This window comes from Pimephales promelas, chromosome 3 (genome assembly GCF_988280905.1).
Source record: "Pimephales promelas chromosome 3, fPimPro1.hap1.1, whole genome shotgun sequence".
NCBI classification, from domain to species: Eukaryota; Metazoa; Chordata; class Actinopteri; order Cypriniformes; family Leuciscidae; genus Pimephales; species Pimephales promelas.
In genome coordinates, this window is record NC_142771.1 from 40,860,766 (window position 1) to 40,875,601 (window position 14,836).

General features: G+C 38.7%; 1 protein-coding gene across 4 annotated transcripts in view; it reads left to right on the plus strand.

The window, feature by feature from the left end:
* The window catches only part of cyth1a (cytohesin 1a), a 92,856-nt gene that overhangs the window by 63,579 nt on the left and 14,441 nt on the right, over positions 1-14,836 (plus strand). For 3 of the 4 annotated variants that reach the window (XM_089128906.1, XM_089128908.1, XM_089128907.1), the window contains exons 2-9: positions 8-90; positions 5,202-5,266; positions 5,648-5,714; positions 5,802-5,920; positions 9,638-9,718; positions 9,839-9,951; positions 12,592-12,740; positions 14,299-14,411. In XM_089128906.1, coding sequence (XP_088985032.1) covers positions 8-90; positions 5,202-5,266; positions 5,648-5,714; positions 5,802-5,920; positions 9,638-9,718; positions 9,839-9,951; positions 12,592-12,740; positions 14,299-14,411 — 790 coding nt within the window. The remainder of the gene's footprint in view (positions 1-7; positions 91-5,201; positions 5,267-5,647; positions 5,715-5,801; positions 5,921-9,637; positions 9,719-9,838; positions 9,952-12,591; positions 12,741-14,298; positions 14,412-14,836) is intronic. The other variant, XM_089128905.1, reaches the window with a different exon arrangement.

Genomic DNA, 14,836 nt, shown 5'->3' on the forward strand with positions numbered 1-14,836 from the left:
TTCTCAGTGCCTGACGACCTTACGCCTGAGGAGCAGAAGGAACTGGAAAACATCCGCCGTCGAAAGCAGGAGCTGCTGGACGACATTCAGGTAATGAACTTCAACTCTTAACTTCTAATATAAGGCGTGACTGACTTCTGAATATTATCACAATTTCACGCATGGATATGACTGGCTTATTCATTTAATAATCTACAGTTCAGGGCTCCAGACTTCGACCAAATTGAGCATTTCACTACCTTTTTTTCCCGCCGGTGCGACTAAATTTTGTTAGAGGTCGAATTGGTGCAAGAAAATAAATGGAAACCTTCTTGTTTGAGATAAACAGCACTGACAGTTTATCAGTTTGGATCAATATTAGAGAGAGCAGCACAAGCTTAGAACAGGTTCACTTGCGGGCCAACCGTAACTACACACTGTTTGAATTCACCGAAGAATAAATAACATCGAGATCTAGTGGGAAACATTTAAATTCGGCACAATTATGTTGTAAACCATAGATATCCGATGAAACGGCACTGATGTGGAGACCTGAAGAGACATTGTGTGATGAGTGAACAAGGCTTTTCAATCCACAAATCATCAACATTCATCATCCAGCAATGTAGCGATGCTAACTGGATCCACGGTATTGTGGCAGAATGGTTTTTTTTTTTACATAATCTCAGGGTTCGTACAACCTTTAAAGAGTGAAATGTAAGCACTTTCAAGTGGTTTACCATTTTTTTCCCAACACTTCAAAGCTCAAAATATGATCCAATTTTAATATTATTTTGTAGTGTGATTGATTCATAAAACTTAAAGTTTTAAGTTTTTCATGGCTATGAAACACTTTTATTTTGAAAAAGAAAAACATGAAATTACCACTATGACCAGTATATGGCGGCAGAGCACCATTTCCACTCACTGTTAGAAGGTAATGAGTCTCAAGAAAAACAAAAACTTTTTTTGTCAATTTGTGACTTATTTACTAATTTTATCTCATTTTACATTCATTTTATAATCACTGAAGCTGTCGGTCCAGTTCGGGGTGATGCTATTAAAGAACAATGGCACATTTAATAAGAGTGGAGTATTTTCTGTTGTTAATATTAATGATAGTTAAGTTTAAGTGCTTTACTTTCAAATTTCCAAACAAACAAGTATTAAGTCTATATTTAATCTGTGTATTTAATCACTTTGTGCAAAGCACATTTGTAGATAAAACAAATATCCAGTAACAAAGAAATATATAAAATAATAATAAAATAAATAATTAGTTTATATTATTATTTTATCTTATCCCACAGCTGCTATAAGATGTGAAAATGTTTTATTCTGAAATAGCACTCTAAAAATGCTGGGTTGTTTAAACCCAAATTTGGGTCAAATATGGACAAACCCAAATGTTGGGTTAACCCTAAAACCGTATTCTGGACAAATAGTTTTGATTTATTTTTAAAAAATACTTCCCTTGATCTGAGCGGTACAAGACTTGGCTACTTTTCCTAAGTTTGCCTCCTGAACACACACTATTTTTTTGACTCAATTCTACAATGTTAAGTGGGTGAAAAAAAACTCCTTAATCTTGTATTTGGGTCAAAAATGGGCACCCATAGAAATGAATGGGAAAAACTGTAATTTTGAGCATTCTAAAATAAGCCAAAATAAGACGCCAGGTGACAGAAAAGTCACTTCATCTTTAGGTTTTAGCTCTAAGAACTTATTGGAATGATATTTTAATGTAGTTAAAAAAAGAAAAAAGAAAACATAAAAATAAGCATAATTTACATAGAAAATATGGTACTTTTTGAAGTAAATAAATTCAAAAATACCCTCAAAATAAAAAAAATCACCATAAATGGATAGACAAAACTTTATCGAAGACAGTGATGTAGCATTTATAATAAATAAAAATTAGCATCACACCTGAGTCCTCTGTGCCCACATTTGTCCACAATTACAGGATTAAGGGCTTTAAAGTGAATACGGTTTGAGGGCTACAATGTAATTAAAAAAATTACAGTTGAAGTTGGGTTAAATGAAATTTTAAACCCAACATTTGGGTTGGTCCATATTTGACCCAAATTTGGGTTAAAACAACCCACCATTGTTTAGGGTGAATAGTAACTTCAGGAATCTGACAGTATTTGTGGAATAAGAATTTGACTTGTAATTCAAATAAGTGTGAAGTATGAACACATAGGAAATGACTCAAGCGGACAGGAACAGGGTGGAAATGTTTAGAAAAGGACTCTCATACATGAGCCACACACTGATCACTTTCAGATTTACTACTACAACACCTCCACTATACTATATACTTACTCACAATATCCATGGGACTATAGTTTCCTAGCACACTCCGTTTATATTGTTAACAAAACTAAGACAACTTCCCTCCCCTTTGCAAACCGAATTTCTACATCTTGAGGTCTTCTGACAAAAGTGGTTCTGTTCTTGAGGCAGTTTTCCTTTGGGAGGACAAACGTCTGAGGAATGTGGGGTTTCTCTGGTTTTGGGAAAACAAAAACAGGCTTTTCTTTGCTAGTGATTTACAAACAGGAAAAATAACTTGAGCTTGACAAACACTTGAGAGCGGATTTCAGCACCATCATCAACTCTTGGCAGAAGAGACAGGCCTGTGTCCTAAAACCATTAATCTTTCCAAAGACATGGTCAAATAATCCAATTTTGATGTCTGTAGTCTTTACTTCGGGGCCATTCTCCAGTTGTCCTCCTGTAATGTCATGTATCAAGCAGAGCAGTCTAGAGCAAACGATTCATCCGCTGGAATTAGATTTGAGCCGTTAATGTCAGGCCTCGTGGGGTGGGACAGGACGCATGCAGAGAGGGCCAACTTACTCTCTCTTGCTTCTTTCCAGAGACAATTTATATAGAGACATGCCACTTCCTCAATCCTTAATACAAATGTATAGGGAAAACCCGTAACACCAAAGATGGCGGTTGTATGTAAATGCCCCGCCCCTCCCACTGGACAGCCAATCGTCTGCTTTTAACGGTCAAGCCGGGAAACGTTTAAATACGTTACTGTTTGAAAAGGCGGCAGTTTAGATATGCAGTTGTGTAAATATCAGACATACCAAGTCTCTCAGAAGTTCCGGGTGTCTCCCGCAGATTGATAGAGGCTCGCTTATGCCCGCAAATTAGTTCAAATCTCCCGGAATCTAGAGCGAGCGAGCAAGAGTGCGCATTTCAAACCGTGCAGCGCGCGAGAGAGAGAGCGAGAGAACCCTTGCGCATGCACAGTAAAAGTATAACCTGTGGGAAAACGGCGTTTTAAACCTCATTTTAGTGCAAAGTCATCAAACTTTTTCAGCGATTTTTATCATATTTTACTGCTGTGTCTATACATGCAGTTTTTATGTCTCAGTGACCAGTGAAAGTGCAGTTCTGACTCTCTGCCCATTCATTTAGATAGGAGCCTGGTCTTGTTAAGTCCGAAATAGCTGCCCGGAGGCGTTGCCAAGATGGCGGCCGAGTGGCATGACTTGCCTGAAAGGACTTCATCCACTACTAGGTTTAAAAGATATAACCAGTTTAGATGGATCTCAAACTGACTAGCTGAAGATTTACTTTAGCTAAACCCATCAAAGACCCTATGATTTCCGCGATCACGGAATTATGGACGGAATTGTGGAATTGGCAAATTAACACGGAATTTCATGGAATTTTATATATTTGGTTTGAAATTCTGTTTTTGTGTGGGAGAAGAACGTATGTCTGGTGAAAATACAGATCGGGGGAAGCAAATCTGGGCGACACGACCCCTCCCCAACCCCCCCACCCTGTCATTTCAGCTCCAATGACGAAATCAAAACAATGAAAGCTAGCGAAGCGGCTCTCCACGGCTCTGGTTTCGTCGGCAAAAGGTTAAAGGGTTAGTTCACCCAAAAATGAAAATTAAGTCATTAATTACTCACCCCCATGCTGTACCAACCCCGTAAGACCTTAGTTCGTCTTCGGAACACAAATGAAGATATTTTTGATTAAATTTGAGAGCTGTATAACTACCACATTGGCTCCTAAGGGACTGTCTCTTGACGGCCCAGAAAGTCAATGAAGAAAATGTTTAAATATCCCAAGTGACTACCGTGGCTCAACTATATGTTTATCAAGCGACGCGAATACTTTTTGTGCGAAAAAACAAACAAAAATAACGAGTTTATTCGACTATTTCTTTTCTTCCTTGTAGGCCAGAAACGAGACTTCCTTAGATTTCCACGACGCATGCGCGAGAATTGCGATCTGAAGTAGTGTAAGCTGGTGTAAGCAGATCGCAATTCTCGCGCATGCGTCGTGGAAATCTAAGGAAGTCTCTGATCCTCTATGCCGTTCTGTGTCTGACTTCCTGCCCGGATGTGCTCTGTGCTGTTTGAAATAGAAAATTATTTTAAAAATTACAAATTTGTTTAAAAAGCGAAAATAGACCTGCTACCTATTCTCTGCGGAGCGAAGAGACGCTTCTGAGACGCGCTGCGTTCGCAGCTGGTGGACTTAAGAGGATTGACTATAATGGCCGCAAATAGCTCCGGCATCCGCGACGCTGACATTCCGCGCCGTTGATAGATCCAGTGGATTTTAGGGGTCAGTGTTTCCCACACAGACTAATTCGCCGCCACATATTGCATTTCGTTCATTTCTTTAACACTTGCAGCGTATTATTTCAGTTGTATTTCCTTTCCCCGCTCTGTCACTCACACACACACACAATTTGTGTTAAAATTTAAATGGAATTTAAATGGAAAAAACTGTATTTGTGAAACAGATTTCATAGGGCCCTAACATTGCACTTCCTTGCGTCCGCGCTACTCTCGCCATCTCTGAAAAGCCAAGCTTATGTTGGTTCTTGTTTTATTACGAGCTCTGTCGATCTTTTTTTCGCAGCAGACTCTCCTCTGTTCAGCGTTTCTTTCTTTTTAAACGGGTGATTCCTGGAGGTTCGAGATTAAGTAGCTCAAACTTTCTCTCTTTTTGACACTCCCACACGCGTAAAAGTAGCCGGATCTACTTTGCTCTATTTACAGATTTGCTTAAAAGTCCTTGCTGATGGAAAATTCCATTTTAGGACACCATGTTTCTTGTTTGGTTTACTGTTTCACTCACAGACACGTGTGTGTGTGTGTGTTTAATTTCTCATCTGTATTGCCCACGATGGTGTGGCGTTATTATTTGAACCCTCTCATGCCCTGTCACCACAGCGTCTGAAGGATGAGATAGCCGAAGTGACCAGTGAGATTGAGAACCTGGGCTCCACCGAGGAGAGGTGAGTGGACGTCCCGTCACACACTTACTCATTCACACTTCAATTACACTGATGTGTCACTCAGTGAGTCATGCGTGAGGTCAAGTCTGCCTTCGCATCATAGCTACACCATCTTCTTGAATGTCAACTCATCCTATTTTAGTGGAATCTGTTAAACTATTCAAGTAAATGTAAGTCACAGTTGGGAAGTTTCAGAGATCTTGCTGAGCAAACACTGCCAGTGCTTTTTAATAAGTGTTGTTCAAAATGAGAACCAAATTGTGATTCCCAATCCCATGTGGTTTCCACAAGATTATGAAGTTAATTAAATAAACCTTGTGACATCTTTTGTTTGTGATGTCACGAGTTCAATTTATAAACTACTGATCATTGTCCCTGCAGGAAAAACATGCAAAGGAACAAACAAGTGGCAATGGGGCGTAAGAAATTCAACATGGACCCCAAAAAGGTGATTAAGCGGTCTATTAAAGCTGAATTAATTTGATTTTTGTGATTCGTCTTGGAGGCTGAACACCTTGACCGTGTGTGTTTGCAGGGGATCCAGTTCCTCATTGAAAACGACCTTCTGAAGAACACCAGTGAAGACATCGCACGGTTCCTCTACAAGGGGGAAGGTCTTAACAAGACGGCAATAGGAGACTACCTCGGAGAGAGGTGTGTGTGGTTGGGCCAGATAATGGGCCGTTATAAACATTTGGTGATTTAGTGGCGCCACTATCAGTGATGGGGTTCACAAGCCTTTAAAATAGAAAATGAACGGACAGAAAACAGTAGAAATTAGAGCCCGACCGATAAAGGATTTTGAAGACCGATACAAATATTTTTGGGTTTTAAAATCCGATATATCGGCCGATATTTTATTTATTTGGATTTTTTTCAGAAACGCGCAACAAAACATTTACAGATTGCCCTAACGTAGTTATTTATGAGTTTTAACTAAAATAGTATGATAAAGCATTTTAAAAATAAACTTGTTTCTTTTATTGTCACAACAGAACAGAGGAACATCAAAATATATTAAAGTTCTGATAAATAAAATTATAATTAGTCCGTACATTGCCTTATAAGCTACCTTATAATTACAATGTCAGCTTGCTTATCCCTTTACCTGCACTTTTTAAATTCTTTCCATCAAGCTACATCAAACCCTTTTCAATCATCACTTACGTTTGATACTTTTTCTCTATGTCTAAATGTTCACTCCTCACAAGTCTAACTTACATTTTACAATGCAGGGACTGTAACTAGTTATAAATACAGTAATCATTACTTTATTTAGGCAGAAAAAGTTCATTGTGGTTTCCAAGCTCATTAATGTTAACGTTAGCGGTCTTCCAACTGATGATAGTGGCATTAGCTAGCTTTGTGGTTAGCTAGTCTATGATGAGCCATAATTTACCAATAGAAAACGTCATACTGAAAATTGTAAAACATACATTTTCAATATAACATGCCAAGGAGAGATGATTAAAGCGTGTTTCGTCCGTTTTTATTTTATTTTTGAAATATAGATTTTTCGGCCATTATAACTGCCGATACCGATATATCGGTTTGGCTCTAGTAGAAATAGTGATTGTTGTATTGCAGGAATAAGTGAAATATTTCATAATTTGATAAATTCATGCACATTGTTTCAGGTTTTAGGGATATCAAAGTGCTTTTGGTTCTAGGCGTGGTCACATTAGTGAAATTTCAGTGAATATCACGGATAAAAAGGTCTATCATCTACTTTCAATAGATGAGTGACGCACAAAACACTACTTACACCAAAGTCACTTTCAAACCAAGCACCTTTCTGTTGGTCAACGAGAGAAGTTTGCATGAAAAACACAAACAGGATGTGAAATATGTGTGGAGAAATGCCATTACGGGAAATTCCAACTTTTTAAAGATTTCTATTGAAATGACTGGATTTTCATTGGTTAGTGTAACTGTACTTTTAAAACCCAAGGGTCTCCCAAGGGAAGTTCATTTGTCAGTATATTTGCATTGCTATCCTAAATATTAGCTAATTAAAATCTGAATCAATACAATATTAAAAATTGGCCATTTATGTTGGAATCACCGAAATGCATATCATGTAAAAATGTGACTTCAGAGGATGAAAGCAGCATTAGATCCCTTCTACACCATTAAATCCACCTAATATCTGTCAACTGGCCCTTCTGGTTAATTCCTGGAAACCAGTGTCATCTTCCCACTGTAATTTGCGGAGAGACAGGATAATGTGGGTTGTTCTGTAAATCCCTGATTGCCCTTTTATCCGGACTCCAAGCTCATTAGACTCTTCATATTTAAGAAATGCTGACTCAAACAGGACTGAAATTCAGGCTTGTTATTCTGGTCAACACGTAGTGACATGGTTGCGTCTACACAAGAATTCCTTCTTTTCTCTCTTTCTCTCGACCTCATCCTGGGTTTGGTTGCCTCCGCCTCCTTGTTTTCTGTTCCTCCTCGGTCTGGGTGTGGCTGCTGAAACGCTCAGGAGACAGAGCAGAGCTTTCTATGACAGCAGATCAGATTGTGTCTGTTAGGGAGGGGGTCTGCAGTGCTGTGTCCCATGAGTGGACCGTCACCAGATCACCGGGAAAGGGTGTAGAGAGGACGAGATCGCCCTCATTCCCCATGTGGGATATCACATCCTCCGCTTGCTGAGAGTAAATGTCATGCTTTTGAATAATAATAATGCAGTGCTGAATGATCTCACACCCACTTTGTCTCGAGTCTTAAGCTGCGTCCCAAATGACACACGTTTGCACTATGTACTCATCTGTGTAGTGTTCACTTTATAAGGTTATATTGTCACTCAACATTGGAGTCTGATGCCCCTCCCCCTCCGCTACGTACTTAAAGTCGAGTCCATGAAGTGTCCGATATTCCACACTTCGCTTTTTCTGTTAATTTAGTGCATCATCCGAATATCTAAAGTGCTCTCACACTATTTATACTAACAACATCATTAGGGTTGGGTTTCGAGAATCGAGTATCGATTGGAACCGGGACTAACTTTTCGTTTTTCCCGGAATCGTTCAAAAGTTAAAATTTCGATTCCTAGTTTCGATGTTCACAGTCCGCCGAGCGGAAGAAGAAACCGCTGAACAACACCAAGGAAGAAGCGTCTACCGGAAGTGTTGGCATAACCGCGCGAGTCGAACATGAGTACCTTACGTCGGCGGTCCAAAGTGTGGCTTCACTTTTCTAAAAATAACGAATTTTCGGCAAAATGCCAAATTTGTGACAAAAGGAGTATTTTTACAGAAGGAGTATTTCCTTCAGAAAGGATTATTTCCTTCAGAAAGGCCGTTGGTTAGCAAGGTTAGCTAAACTTTTTTGACCCTGCCTCTTAAAAGAATCGGAATCGAGAATCGTTAGGAACCGGAATCGAAACAAGAAATCGGAATCGGAATCAGAATCGTTCAAATTCAAACGATACCCAACCCTAAACATCATAGAATAGTGCATAAGTATGCGAATTGGGACGCACCTATAGACAAAAGACCACGTTAGTGACACATTTGCTTATCATTATTGCATGCAAAAGTGCAGTAATTATGAAAAATGTCTCCTTTTGTGTTCCTTGGACGAGAGAAAGCCATACAATGACATGAGTGTGGTTAAAAAATGACAAATATTTATTTGTTATTTGTTCCTTAAAGGGACAGTTCACTAAAAAATGTAGTTACCCTCATGTCGTTCCGAACCTATCTTCAAAACCCAAATGATGATATTTTTAATGAAATACGAGAGCTTTCTGTTAATTTTACCAAAACTTTTAATTTTTGAAAAAACTTTTAAAACTTTTCATTTTCAAAACTTAATCGAGTGGTTTAATGTAAAACTTGTGCATTTGTACACACACAGATATATACATATATAAATAGAGCAGATCAGTATGGTGAATAAATGATGCACTAAAGTCTTGTGGGTTTGGAACGACTTGAGTAATTGATGGCAGCATTTTTTGAGTGAACTGTCCCTTTAAACTTCTGTTACTCCAACAAAGGCCCATTGATAGCATTAGCGATAATGATGAAGATAAATAATCTATAGATCATCCACACCACATAATGGGACAGAGAAACTATATCATTGGAACCACTTTAGATTGATTTCCCCCCAGCAGATGAACAATAACACATTGACAGCCAATCAGAATCCATCTTGCTAGGGCTCGAGCATTTAAAGCGACAGTCACCAAAACTTCAGCTTGCGCTTATAATAAACAGAACGTCCTCGTCCATTGGTGTGAATGCTATTATAATTATCGTTGTAGTTCTCATTCTCGGTGTGAACGGGCATTAAGATGCTCTGGATGAAAGTGTCGTCTGAATAATACTTACCACTTGCTCTCATTTCCACATTGTTCAACAGGGATGAGTTGAATCTCCAGGTCCTTCATGCTTTTGTGGAGCTGCACGAGTTCACTGATTTGAACCTGGTTCAGGCTCTCAGGTAAAAGTTGTGTTTATAACTGTAAATAATATGTACATGGTTTAATACATTTTCCACAATGTTCAGCTGTGATTTGAAATGTCCGTCTCACTGATATCATTGATGTTGGTCTCTGCACAGGCAGTTCCTCTGGAGTTTCAGGCTTCCTGGCGAGGCACAGAAGATTGACCGAATGATGGAGGCGTTTGCCCAGCGCTACTGCCAATGCAACCCGGGAGTCTTTCAGTCCACAGGTGGGTCTACGGTACACGGTAGTCTGTGTTCGCTGTTTAAAGGTGTGGTATGGCACTTTACTAAATCTTAAAAATACCTTAATATGTTTAGATAAATTTAGGAAACATTCTAAGTTCACATACTGGATTCTCCGGTTCTTTTACTGTGAAGTTCGTTTCCAGGCTGGGATGTTTGCTAGTTTTGGTCTGTGATACTGAGCCCTGCCGATTTCCATTTTCCGTTGCACTCGTTCCTGTTGCGTGTGTTCAAACTGGCGACCCGTATGAGCGCCGTCCCGTCTGACTGTGCGTTCACACCGGGTGCGAATAGCGCGTCAAATTCGCGCCTGACGCGCCTAGTTTGACGCTTGACCACTTTGTGTTAATTCGCGTGTCAAAAGTGAAACTGACCCAGGTAAAATAAAAAGTTTGAAGCGAAATTTACGCACGTCAGAATCGAAATCCGTTGACGGCCATCTTTGTTTATGGTAATCGAGCATTCATCGAGAGATTTACCGCACTGGATTTGCTCTGGAGAGCTAGAGCAGCGTTGTGGGGATCATCGTCGCCGTATTTGTGTCCACTAACTTAATCATTCGTGCTTAACGCGCCAGACGCTAAATTCACGCGAACGAGCCGTATTCGCGTCTTCCGCGCCGCAGGAATTTTTTACATGCGTAACGCATGCGCCTGACGTGCTATTCGCGTCCGGTGTGAACGTACCATGAGGAACAAAAGTACGACGATCTCCAATATTTTTATCCGACTGCAGTACCTATTTCGACCACTAGCTGTCATTCTTGCACCTTTAAACCTGCATTTATAATATATCCAAGAAACATGAGCAGTGTTCCACCAATACTGCTTTCCCTAGCAATTCTCACAAATTGAGAGCTGGAAATATCGAATTAGACGCACTCAAACAATGCATTTATCTTAAAATAAATGCCATTTACCAGTAGCTGAGATTTAAAACACATGTAAATATAGTTAAATAAAAGTTTCCTGGCTAATGGCATCAACTTGTATTGTGTAATGCTAGGAGTGTGTAAAAAATCCCACACACACGCACAACTCTTTAAGTTCTTACTGGCCTTTTTGCTGTAGATCTTTACAGTCGTCCTCATTAACATTAAATCGAGTTATGAGCGTGACTTTTTTTAAGTAGCCAGTGTGCCTCTGAAAAGGCTGAATCAGAAGCAATGTCAGCGTGGATGGTTGTAACTAGAGTTGAGCCGGATACTCGGCTGAAACGAGTATCCGGTACGGATAAAGCACTTTTGTCGAGTACGAATATTATACGAGTAATACGAGTCAATATCTGTGCTCGGATAAAAAAAAAATAAATAAAAAAAAAGTTATGTTGAGATTAAGGCTGAGCGATATGTCAATATAAAGAATATATATATTTTTAAATGTGATATGTAATTAAACCATATTGCATATCGATATAGGCTATTCAGGTTTGCGTTGTGATCCTTCCAAGCAAGCTGCTGAGTGCTGAGCTCTCTGCACTGCTCCCCGCGCCACAGCCACTCCTTTTCCACTTTGCGTGCTTGATTAAAGCATGTTATGTTATGAAATAAAGTCTTTCACCTCAGCAAAACGGACTTTCTGTCCTGTCACCCGTTATACTGTAACGTTAGTCTTAACGCACACTCAATTGCACACTCAATTGCACGCGCAAATGCGGCGGCGCGCGCTGGACCGCCTCTGTATATAAAGTGCAAAAGAAACTATACGAGCATGCAACACTGTTACGTTGTAAATTACACGAAATAAAAGCAATGCAGTTATGATTTTCATTCTATTCACCAGAGCAGTTTCCATGTTTCATAAACAGTTCTTGTTAGTATTGTGTATTCACTATTCACCATAGTAACTGTCGTTTCTATATTAACCCCTTAATGCCCCTATTTTTCTTTGTGTTATTTTTTATATTTTTTTAAATGACTGTAATGGCTCATACCAACGTTGTATTAACAAAATAAATAAACCAATTAATAAATCACAATTACAATTCCAAGGGAATAATCTGCAATGAAGATGTTTGTCATAGCTAATCATGCAGCCCTAAGGTGAAGAAACCTGATTATTATTTATTCATTTGGTTTGGCAAATGTTCAAGTTTCAATAAAACTACTTGTGACATGTCATATTTGGCTTTGACTGAACATTTGCTCTCACTTTGCAGAAAAAATATCGGGATATATTTTGTATATCGAAATTCAGCCTAAATATATCGGGATATGACTTTTGGTCCATATCACCCAGCCGTAGTTGAGATGAAAACTCTTGTTCATTACATTTTACTTCATAATTGCAGCCACTTGTGTTGTATTCATTGTTGCAAAACTTGTTCTGTAGTTCGTTTGTTCATCTGAAGCTCAATGCTGATGCTGTCATGTAAATAGTTTTATTTCTTATCAGCAAAAAATATAGCAATTTCAGATCAACCCATATCAATTGCATGCTTAAAATAACATACCGGTTAAAGCCCCGCCCATTTCAAGACTACCCGACCCACTTCCGGGTTTAGGCCCCGCCCAGTCCGAGTACAGATACAGATACAGATAATTCATATGGTTAACAGATACAGATACAGATACAGATAATGCTGTACTCGCTCATCCCTAGTTGTAACGCTTGTTTTTTTTGCAGACACATGCTACATTTTGTCATTCGCCATCATCATGTTGAACACCAGCCTTCACAACCCAAACGTGAAGGACAAGCCCCCAGTGGAGCGCTTCATCTCCATGAACAGAGGCATCAATGAGGGCGGAGACCTGCCGGAGGACCTGCTCAGGGTGGGTCTCCTCTTAAGTCTGCAGAGGCTGTTATAAGTTAATGATTTAAGGGTCAAGAGCCCAACTAAACCAAATACTGATCACCATAATGGTGACTTAAAAATTACGTTTTTCACCTTCAGAGATTCTGCTTGTTAACATCAGGCGTCTTCAATAATGCTCAATCATCACTCAATTATTCACTTAACACTTTAAAGCCTGACACATTAAAGAAATGGCAGAAAATTATATATTTTTGGAAATTAGATGTTTATTAAGCCTTGAATCAAAAAAAATAAAATTGTGTTTGATATATTTTTTGTATCACATTTGATACATCAGGCTTCTTGGGAACGTTTTGCTTACAACAGTGTAGATTTTAGATACAAAAAATCTATTATGCCTTTAACAGTTTGAAAACATAGAACATTTTAGGTAGTTTTTCTCTCTCTCTTTTTTTTTTTTTTTTTTACATAGATATTTTTTCCAGTCCTTTTATTTTACTTTGTGGTAGTCATAAAGTAGATAACATTACTACAATTTGACATTACTGTTTAGACATAAAGCACCATTAATACCTGCAGTATCAAATTCGATACACGATTAAATTATTAAGTAATTATGCATTATTTCAATTCAGAAAGTGTTAAATTAATTATATCAGGCGCAATCCAATATTATTTTTTAACTTATCAACTTGAAATTAGCCTTTATTTTCCTGCCGAAAACGTCTGGCTTGATCCAATCGCAGCCGCCATTTTGAAAAGCTAAAAGTACCTGCCTGCAGTACAGTGAAATTCCACAAGATGGCAGAATACACGTATCAAAATAGATACAACAGGTTTTAAAAGAAAGTATTGCTCTCACCGATTCAATATATGTCTTAGAAACTCGTGTATCAAATATGATACGTGCGGTTTTATCTCATTAACTTTGACACTGCTTCAGTGTTCATTTAACACTCTGCTCAGAGTTTACATTATTGACACTTGTGGAAAATCGTTTAGATTTAATTTAGTCAAATGTTTGTTTTTTGTCTGAACTCACAATTTAGCTAAAGGAATATTGGATAATGTAATTGATAATGTAACCAAAAACCAAGAAATGTCTGTTGTAAAGCGTTACACACACCTTTAAGAAAAACAGTCTGACGCTCAAAGGGATTGTTGGTCTACTTTTTCTAATTTGTCTTTCTCTCATCTGTTTTTGTTCGCCCACCATTTTCAATGTATGAAAATACATTACGTGATTAAATTACTAAAATACAGAGTAATAAATGGTGAATGAATGAGCACGAAATGAAACATGTTCAGAATAGAGCGTTGATTACTTTGTTTAGGAATAGTCCAATAAATTGTGTGAATGATGAATGTTTCTATAGTGACATTAACATATTAATTTGACTGTGTGTGTGTGTATATATGGGCAGGAAGTGGGAAACCGCGTTCTAGACTAGATGATATTATCCAGCTAGTGCAGGCACTATATAGTTTTGTGTCTCTCTTTGTAAGGATATTCGAGGCCGTTTTGTAGGTGGAGTGTGTGTGTTCGTTCATAGTCATGCTTTTGACTCCTACAGAACCTGTATGACAGCATCAAGAACGAGCCCTTCAAAATCCCAGAGGATGACGGCAACGACTTGACACACACTTTCTTCAACCCGGACAGAGAGGGCTGGCTGCTCAAACTGGGTGAGTGGGACTACATGAGTACGTCTGAGTAACAAGTGTCCGGTACAAACACACGAGTGAGATGTAAGGCCGTCACACACACACTGTACACTTCTATAAGCTCGTCTGATGATCCTCACACATTATACAGTCGCACATCTGCACTCTTGATGGATCAGTGTCTCTTCTACCATCATATGAAGGTAATACGTCATGATCGCAGTGATTCAGCCGCACGAGTTCACAGTTGGATGCTGGGAATCAATTTCTCAAGGAGAAACTGCACTCTGAGATGAAGCATTATAAGTCTATTCCTAAACTTGTTCGTAATACTCCAGTTCCCCTTTGTAATCTGCAATATTGTCACAAACAGGTTTCAGGAATTTCTGTATAATACTTAAAGGAGTAGTTCACTTTTAAAAAAACTTTTGCTGATAATTTACTCAC